This window comes from Megascapheus bottae, chromosome 8, assembly GCF_031878675.1.
Source record: "Megascapheus bottae isolate mThoBot1 chromosome 8, mThoBot2.hap1, whole genome shotgun sequence".
NCBI classification, from domain to species: Eukaryota; Metazoa; Chordata; class Mammalia; order Rodentia; family Geomyidae; genus Megascapheus; species Megascapheus bottae.
The window spans coordinates 55,660,133-55,669,701 of NC_143516.1; the positions used below are offsets into that span (position 1 = coordinate 55,660,133).

The window sequence follows — 9,569 nt, forward strand, 5'->3', positions numbered from 1 at the left end:
AAAAACTGCCTATAATTTGTTGAACATCCATCATTGGACATCTTAAATGTTACAGCAGAATACATTATACCAGAAATTATTAAAATGATGGGTTTTTTTCTTACAATCACTTAGTACTTTCATACTTGCATATTGGCAGAAAATATATACCAGAAAAGCATCAACTACTCAGTTGTGTCTGAACAAATTAAAGGCCATCCTTCATGCATATTAGTGTCGGAATACCAGAGTCACAATGATTTTCTTTCATTAATCTTAGAATAAAGAACATGGCATTTTACACATACTGCTTGTATTGTTTTGCCCTACTCCATGACTTACTTTATGGGAGGGAGTGGCCACTGTTTATAGGAACCAGGTTTATTAAGCACACATGATTTCTGGAATTAAGCCAATAGGAAGAAGGAAGGACGATAAAACAGTCAAGCAATATGGTCAAACCCAAGAACTGTTGACAAAAGACTGTAGTGGATCCCAGGCCTAAGCTTAATTATTTTTTAACAGAAGATAAGAATGCGGGTTTATATAAGTGACCTGGAAGCCTTCATAAGGAAATGAAGAACTAAAATGCTATTAGAGTTGAATATTTACATACTGAAGAGTATAGCATATTATGAAAAACAGTAATTAGTTCCTGTGTGGAGACTAAAAGATCCAAGTTTATTTTAATTAAGGATCTGTATAGATTTCCCTTGGCTTGAACTCCCAGCCTTTGGTGATAAGCCTGTTACTGGTACAGCAAAGGCATCTTTCATGTGGGAAATTTATCTCCTGCTTTTAAGAAACACTATCAAGGCCAGGGTTACCTTGTACCTGCTGTTTGTCAAATGTCTCACTCAAAACTGGCAATATGTCAAACATGTTTTACTCTTCAACTGTGTCATGACTTTAAGTCCTTAGGACAGGCATCCTCTTCCCCCTGTACTAGGGCTCTACAAATGACCAGGATCTGTTTTTCAAAAATCTCATCAGTGCCCTTTTCCATTTTTGATACTTCCTAATACAAACAACATAAACTTGAACTGACCAAGCCCTTGACCTTTTCAGCCTGGACTGCAGCAGAAGGCCCTCTACTGCTCCAGGCTGTCCTCAAATTTGGGCTCAGGCCCAAATAGTCCCATCTAAGTAAGCTTTATATTAGAACACAAAACATGTTACTTTATACCTGTAGTTTTATGGACTTTAAAATACAGGAGAAAGACTTAACTACCAGAGCACGTGCTCAACATGAAGTCTGAGTTCAAACCCCAGTACTGCCAAAAAATAAAGTAGGAAAACGAAAATGCACTAGAAGATAGCTTTTGGGTGACCCAAGATTTTGAAAGTTCTTAATAGTACCAATAAAAGAGTAGCTAAAACAGACTTCTTTATCTACTTCATCACATATATATATATATATATATATATAATATTTTAACTCTAATTTTTTAATAAAATGTACTGGAAAATAGTAACATTTAGAGGATTCTTTTTAATTGAGTCTTAATCACAAAACATTTACCTACAAGGTATTTTGCCCAAAGCTGTTTTAGTTGTTTTCTTTTTTAAAAAATCACAAGTTGGGCCAGAAGTTTGGCCTAGTGGTAGAGTGCTTGCCTAGCATGCATGAAGACCCGGGTTCAATTCCTCAGTACCACATACATAGAAAAGCCAGAAGTGGTGCTCTGGCTCAAGTGGTAGAGTGCTAGCTTTGAGAGAGAAAGCCCAAGGACAGTGCTCAGGCCCTGAGATCAAGCCCAGGACTGGAAAGAAAAAAATTACAAGAAAAAATTTAGCAAGTGTTTTTTTTTTCTTTTTCTTTTTAGCAAGTGTTTTTTAAAATCACTTTCCCAAGAGCATTTATAATTTCCAAACTATAACTTTGTGAATATTTTGTTTCACAGTATAATGTGACCAGGTAAGCATGCACTTAGGCTATAAGAATTCATAAGTAGAAAAGTCTTATTTTTATTAAACTGGTTAAAGTAATTATAACTGTATAACTTTACCCGTATTTTTCAGAGATCTTGCAGCTGCAATGGATCGAATGGCTAAATATAATTTTGATACAATGATTTATGTGGTAAGTAATCAGTATAAAGAATAAAAGGTAATCCTACCTACTCAAGAAGCTGAGATCTAAGGATCTCAGTTCAAAGCCTGCCAGGGCAAGAAAGTGTGGAAGACTCTTTTATCTCCAGTTATTTGCCAAAAATTCAGTGGAGCTGTAGCTCAAATGGTAGAGACCTAGTCTTGAGCAATAAAAGCTCAGAGACAGCCCACAGACCCTGAATTCAAGACTCAAGATTGGCAAAAAATACAAAAAGAATGAAAGGTTGTGATACCTATCTCATAAAAACCAAGGAGATAGAAATTAGATGCCATGTAGCAAAATTGAGGAAAAACTATTTGTCAAGCTTTGGAGAGAATTCATTATTTAATATCGAGTGGCAACTTCTGTTTAGATATTGACTTACAAGACTTAAATATCTATTTGGCACTGGTGAAGTATGTGCTGGTGGCTCAAGCCTGTAAATTTAGGATCTCAGGAGGCTGAGATCATTTTTTACAATGCCTACATTGAATATAATTACTTCATTGGCTCACCCTCTCTCCATTCTGTCCTTCTTTCCTCCTTCCTTTACTTCCTCCCTCCTTCCCTTACCCCCTCATCCCCCAAAAAAAACTTCTTGACAAGTTCAGGTACTGGTAGTTTTTGCCTATAATCCTAGCTACTCAGGAAGCTGAGGTTACTAGATTAAGGTTCAGAGACAGCCCAAGCAGAAAAGTCCGTAAGACTCCATCTCCAAAATACCCAGCAAATGCCAGGACTCAAGGCCTGGCTCAAGTGATTGAGCAAGTAAGAACTTAGGGTCCTGAATTTAAGCTGACACCAGCGTGCACATGCACTCTCACACACATGCGCACACACAAAATATTGTCTTTTGTGTTTATTTGTAACATGTTGATCAACAGTGACTTCAATTTGTCAAAACTGTGTGTATATGTATATATATGTATATTCATGTGATTCAGATTTGACCTTATATTTATATATTGGCTTATCACTGGGTTTTTTGTTGTTGCTGATGATAATGTTTTTAATTTTTAAATATATTTTCTTCCAAGACAGATAAAGGGCAAAAGAAGCACTTTCAGCAAGTGTTTCAAATACTGAAGATCATGGGATACAACTGGGCAGAAAGGTAATGTCTGCATGATTCACAGTTACCTGTTTAGGGTTACTAATGCTTTTTTAGGTCATCCAACTTTGAAAAAATACCTACCTTGATTTCCATTCAAACTTGAAGTTAAGCAGATTTAATTTTCATAGTAATATTTGTCCTGATAAATGTTTATAGATATCTAATCTTAGGGTCTTGGATTTCCAACAGCACTCTTCCCCTTCTGTCCTCATAAAAGCAACCAATGATTTAATCACATGCTAGTAATGAGGTCAGAGAGATGAAGCTCTATGCCCAATATGCTTTATTGCATACAGCAATTCACATCTTCTTTCATTGCCTTTGGTTTTTTTTGGTTTTTTTTTTGTCAGACCTTGGGTTTGAACACCCAAGGTCTGACACCGTCTGAACACCGTCCTTGAGCTTTCCTCAAGGCTAGCACTCTACCACTTCAGCCACAGCACCACTTCCAGCTTTCTCTATGTATGTGGTACCAAGGAATCGAACCTCAGTCTTCATGAGTGCTAGGCAAGCACTCTACTACTAGGCCAAACTCCTGGCCCTTATTGCCTTTATTCTTAAGACCTCCAATATAAGAATAAAAGTCAGGCTACTGTGTAAACTGATATTAGAACACAGTTGCAGCTTCTGGTTGACAATCTGCCCTTTTATTTTAGATGCCTGCATGTGCCCTTTGGAGTAGTGCAGGGAATGAAGACTCGAAGAGGAGAGGTCACTTTTCTGGAAGATGTTTTAAATGAGATTCGGTTAAGGATGCTACAGAACATGGCCTCCATTAAGAGTGAGTCCACTTTTTCTTAAAGTCATACCTTACTTACATGGCACTTCTGTGTTTTGCTGGACTTGGAGCAGTGTGATTTATTGTAACTGTCCTGTCATTGAACTTTCACTAACAGTGCCAAAAATAGCTTGTACCAATTTGAAATGCCAAGTATTTTAGGCTGGTTGCTCAGGAGCTATTTTTATCATCTGAGTTGGTCCTCTTTTCATGAACAGCTTTAGTATAATCCAATTGTCCAAATCATTCTGTGAAATTCCTGTGTTACAACTAACAGGTTGGATTCAAGTCATAAGTTTATATGACTTTAACCTGATCCCCTGGAAAAATAAGCATTAGATATATATCAAAATATTTGTTCAAAAAATTCACATTTCTTCCCTGTAATATAGGCAGAAAAATTTGTTTATCTTGTAAATTACCTTGCTAAACGCGTTTGTTTATTCTTGATTGTCATTCTGGGCAGATTTTTTTTTCCTCCACTTTAATCATAACTCAAGAGTCCTTCAAGTTAAAGAGAGGTGTCTTTGTCTGTTTCAGCCAGTAAAAGACTCGAGGACCCCCAGCAGACTGCAGAGAGGGTGGGACTCGCAGCACTCATCATTCAGGTCTGCCAGGACTCCTTCACTTACGAGTCTTTTGGGTCTGGTACTTGAACAGATCCTAGAGCTGAAAACTTCCTCTCATCTTAGGACTTCAGAGGTTTACTTGTATCTGACTATCAATTCAGCTGGGATCGTATTTTCCAGAGTCGAGGAGACACAGGAGTCTTCCTCCAATACACACATGCTCGCCTCCACAGGTAAGACAAGGCCACCATCCTTCCCCAGGTTGAGAAGTGAGTAGTGTGGGTTTCAAATCAGGCTTTGTTTTTTCGCCTTTTCCAACATCTTTTAAAACTAAAAGATAGCATATTTATTAAGCACGATGTAATAAGTGCTTTTATGTATATTACTTTAACTTACTATCAGGATAACAATGCCAGAGAAGGGTTACCTATGATATTATACAGAAAAAAATATGTTAGAATAATTGAGGATTCCTGTCACACAATCTTGACATACAAGTCTAGGGCCATACTAAAGAGACAGCATTATTAATATGTTAGGAAGTATTCATCACATGCAGCTATATGCCCTCAGATGATCTGTGTGTTTCTTGAATGTTTTTAACTGTAATCCTTGCTAACAGTTTGGAAGAGACGTTTGGATGTGGTTATCTGAATGACTTCAATACTGCATGTTTACAAGAGCCACAGTCTGTTTCAATTCTCCAGCATCTTCTCAGGTATGAGGGTTTTCTAACAGTTTTGTTCCTGTTTGTTCAATTGATTGTTAGTTGTTGTTTTTGCTGATAATTAGGGTTGTAGACCATTGGTTGCCTCCCACCTTTAGCCTTTACCTAAAGTAATGCCCCAAGTGTCGATTGTTACATTTGAGGGCAAATGCAGGGCACATATTAAACCATTGCTCAAGCCAGTCTTTGAATCTCAAAAATATTACACCACTCAATTAGCACAGATGCCTAGCACTCCTTTAATCCACAGTCTGGAAAGTAAAACTCGATGAAAAGATAAGCATTTAGTTTTAGAAAAGAGCATCTTCTTGACCTCTAGGACCAGTCAGGGAAATCCCTCCCTTTGTGCAGCTTTCCACAGACCTTAAGTCTTTGTCTTGCCTCATGCTTCAGCTTAGTCTCAAATCTAATTTCTTCTACACTGTAGAGGAAAGTGTAGAAAACCACACTTTATAGTATAGATGTGTCAGTAGAGATTAGTTTTCAGAAGAGTTGTAGTTGGTTATGAACAGGCATTTTTCTTTTTCTGGGAAAATTTGTTGACATCTAATTTGGGAGTTTTTTTGTTGTTTTGTTTTGCTTTTTGTTTTGTTTTGGTCAGTTATGGGGCTTGAACTTGAGGCCTGGATGAAGTCCCTAAGCTCTTGCTCAAGGAAAGAGCTCTACCACTTAGAGCCACAGTGCATTTCTGATTTTCTAGTTGGATGTAAGGTGTGATTTTCCTACACAGGCTGGCTTTGAACCATGATCCTCAGATCTGAGCCTCCTGAGTAACTAAGGATTACAGGCATGAGCCATCAGCACCTGGCTATATCTATCTAATGGGGAAGAAAAGACAACCCAACCTTACTTAGCCTTGGGGGTAAACTTTGCTAGCTTACAGATTTTTCAGCATGGCTACAGACTTTGTATATTCTAACTTTCATGATTTAGGTCTTTACTTGCAGTCTTCATTTGCCTTTATATATTGTTTTTATTTTTAATGTTTTGTATTCTTTTTCTTAATGATGTCAAGTCAGTCTTATACCCACCATCCTTGAGCATCTTAACATCTTACTTTAGTGTAACGTACACCATATATCCCTGCTTGCTGTTCCTATTGTCTTTTAGGTTTGATGAGATAATTTATAGAACATCTCAGGACCTTCAACCCAGGCACATTGTTAGTTACCTTCTAACTCTAAGGTAAGTATAATCTTCCAACGTTCAAGGCATTTTCTTGTAGCTAAAGATTACCTGTAAGTAAATCCTTTTCCCTAAAAATTAGTATGCTTTTGCCTCATCTTTGCCAACTAGTAAGTCATGGACATTCATTCCATGATATAGAGTCTGATGAATAGTCTCTGTATCATTCCATGACATAGTAATAATGATCAAGGAGTTACGCAAGTGCCATATTTGTTGTGATAGGAGATGATGTTCACCCAGCCAGCCTTAAGAGATCACAGAGCTCTCAGGGAAAGGCAGGAGATACTAATTAGAAGAAGCAAGAAGTGAGAAAGGAGAAAAAGCCCAGGTAGTGCAAGAAGTCTAAGAACAGTCATTTGGAGGGATGAAAAATTATCTGTGTGGGCCATTGAGCTGTTTAGACTACTTTTTGTGGGGTGGTAGGACCCATAAGGTTTTAAGGTGTGGCCCAGAAAAATCAATTCAGCTGGAAGGTAGAGAAAGAATTGGAATACAAGTTATCAGTGACAACTTGATAAAAATTCCGTTGTTGGGCCAGGACTTTGGCCTAGTGGTAGAGTGCTTGCCTCGCATGCACAAAGACATGGGTTCGATTCCTCAGTACCACATACATAGAAAAAATGCTGGCTGGAAGTGGTGCTGAGACTCAAGTGGTAGAGCTCTAGCCTTGAGAAAGTCCAAGGACAGTGTTCAGGCCCTGAGCAAGCCCAGGACTGGCACACACACACACACACACACAGACACACACACCAAAAAAAAAAAATTCCATGGTTTTTATAAGGCTCTGAATAAAAGTTGAGTCTACTCTTAATATAACAACACCTGTGTCTCCCCATAAACCTAAGAAAGGAAGTTCTTCATTTGCTCAAAATCTAGAGAAGTTGGAGACTTTCTATGGCTATTTTCTTGGTTATACATTTTTTTTTAATCCTGTCTGACTCAGTTTTAAATAAGCTTTTTTTTTCCTTCTTTAAGTACTACTTCTATATAGCCAAAGAAGCCAGAAAGTCTTTTGAAATGTCAGTCAGTCACTATAGGAATTTCCTCACATCTTTTCTGAAACATGTTATTCTACTTTCTGCCATATCTCAACAGCAAAGTTACCTTAGGAAGAGCATCAGTGTGTATGCAGAGCAGGTTAAAAACCAGTCTCTCTTCAGACTTCCCATTCTACCAAAAGGAAAAGACCCTGCCCTTTTATTTTAAAGGCTAAGTAAGGGAAACTGTTAAAAAAATTTTAACTGACAACAAAATCTGAAGAACCTGCCTCTTGATAGTAGAATCAAGACGAAAAAGCTAAAACATGGGTTCAGAAATAGAAAAGTACTGAACTCCAGTCTCAGCTTTGGCTTTCTTTAGAGCTAATAGGCTTCAACTTAAGTTGACTGGATATCAGGCTTATATCTATAATAGGCAATTACTGCTGATTCTCATTAAGATTTTCTCCCTATTTTTGTTTCAGTCATCTTGCAGCTGTGGCTCACAAAACACTACAGATAAAAGACAGTCCACCCGAAGTGGCTGCGGTATGTTATGCTTTCTATCTTCTTCATAATCCTTAGCAGCCTCAGTCTAATAAAGTACTAGTAATGATCCTGTAAAATTTTCTAAAATAACATCATTTAGACATAGCTCTGTACTTCCTGACTTAGATACTAATTTTAATTGGGCCGTGACAACCAGTGTTCATATCCTTCTCAAAATACACTGTGAAACACATTTCCCTTCATTAGGTGTGAAGGGAACTTCTATTCTACACAAACATTTTTGTGTCACTCTTACTGTAGTATATGCTAGAATTTATTTTTCCTCTCCTGTAGTCAATCTACAGCACTGTAAAGTGTTGTTCTTACTTTAAAGATGTATAAAACCACTGCCAGATGCAAAGTATTTCATACCTATAACTCAAGAGGCTGAGATCTGAGGATCGCCGTTCAAAGCCAGCCAGGGCAGAAAAGCCCCAGTGAAAATATTATCTCCAATTAACAACTCGAAAACTCAAAGTGGATTTATGACTCAAAGTGTAGAGCCTTGGGAAAAACTAAGGGACAGTACCCAGGACCTGAGTTCAAGTCCCATGACTAACAAAACAAAAATAACAACAAACCCAACCATTTTTATTTACTTGTAGCCAGCATGTTATTGGATATTCTTTATTTTGTAGGCCAGACTTCAACTCTTCAAAGCTGTCCGTTCTGTTCTAGTCAATGGAATGAAACTTCTTGGAATAACACCTGTATGTAAGATGTAATGTCTAATTAAAATGGATTTTTAAAATATTAAAAAGGAACTGTTTATTTTAGATGACTTGTACAGAATAGAATTTAGGTTCTAATTCTACACCAGAATTTATTGAGTAATTAAATCTATTTTATCCATAAAAATAAGTTAAATGAATTCTCTCATAGTCATCAGGAATCTAATTAGGTATTTGAAAAACTAAGTTGAACCTTTTAAACAAAAGAATTAGGAGTTAAACTCTGGCTTAAGGTCTCTTATAATATCATTCTTCCATAAACTGTTCTTATAACTGAGATCTAGTGTTATTATCAAATGTTGTAGAGGAGGGGGGAATGGCTATCTGGATCTATACTGAACAAACAGATCCAAAAAAATAACTGACAATTGCCTGAAGAGAACTATTCTTGCTTACCTTTTATATATGTACCTTATTATGTAAATTCAGAATAGTGAGGAATTACTTGTACATCATTTCATAAAATACAGTCCATCAGTGGCACTATAATTTGAAATAGAAGTTTTTAAGTTTCCATATATCTACATATTAGATAAGTCGACTCTGTGTGACTTAGTATGAATGAGCTCAGCTCAGTTTCAATCACATGAATCCCTGATCAGCATGGCCATCCATTTGGAGGTAAAGAGAAACAAACATGAACCAAAACTTCCCCAATGAGCAGAAAAGTTGATTTACATTAACAAGAACGGCTTACCTTCGTCATCCTAGAGAAGAGTTATCCGTGCACCTTATAATTAAATTGGCTTGCAGACTGCTAATTTTCTGATGTAGCATAAAGATTCCATTAGCACAGACTAGCCATGGAATGGAAATACTGTAGAGTCAGGATATATTTTGCATACCCAGTATCCCTTTTCACTTC

General features: G+C 37.1%; 1 protein-coding gene across 2 annotated transcripts in view; it reads left to right on the forward strand.

Annotated features, from left to right (window-relative positions):
* Rars2 (arginyl-tRNA synthetase 2, mitochondrial) overlaps positions 1 to 8,733 on the forward strand; it is a 45,376-nt gene extending 36,643 nt beyond the window's left edge. For both annotated transcript variants that reach the window (XM_090338456.1, XM_090338457.1), the window contains exons 12-20: positions 2,002 to 2,062; positions 3,109 to 3,185; positions 3,842 to 3,966; positions 4,504 to 4,571; positions 4,656 to 4,765; positions 5,155 to 5,250; positions 6,370 to 6,444; positions 7,910 to 7,973; positions 8,612 to 8,733. In XM_090338456.1, the coding sequence (XP_090194582.1) occupies positions 2,002 to 2,062; positions 3,109 to 3,185; positions 3,842 to 3,966; positions 4,504 to 4,571; positions 4,656 to 4,765; positions 5,155 to 5,250; positions 6,370 to 6,444; positions 7,910 to 7,973; positions 8,612 to 8,698 (763 nt within the window). In that variant the 3' untranslated portion in view covers positions 8,699 to 8,733. The remainder of the gene's footprint in view (positions 1 to 2,001; positions 2,063 to 3,108; positions 3,186 to 3,841; positions 3,967 to 4,503; positions 4,572 to 4,655; positions 4,766 to 5,154; positions 5,251 to 6,369; positions 6,445 to 7,909; positions 7,974 to 8,611) is intronic.
* Positions 8,734 to 9,569: the final 836 nt, after the last annotated feature.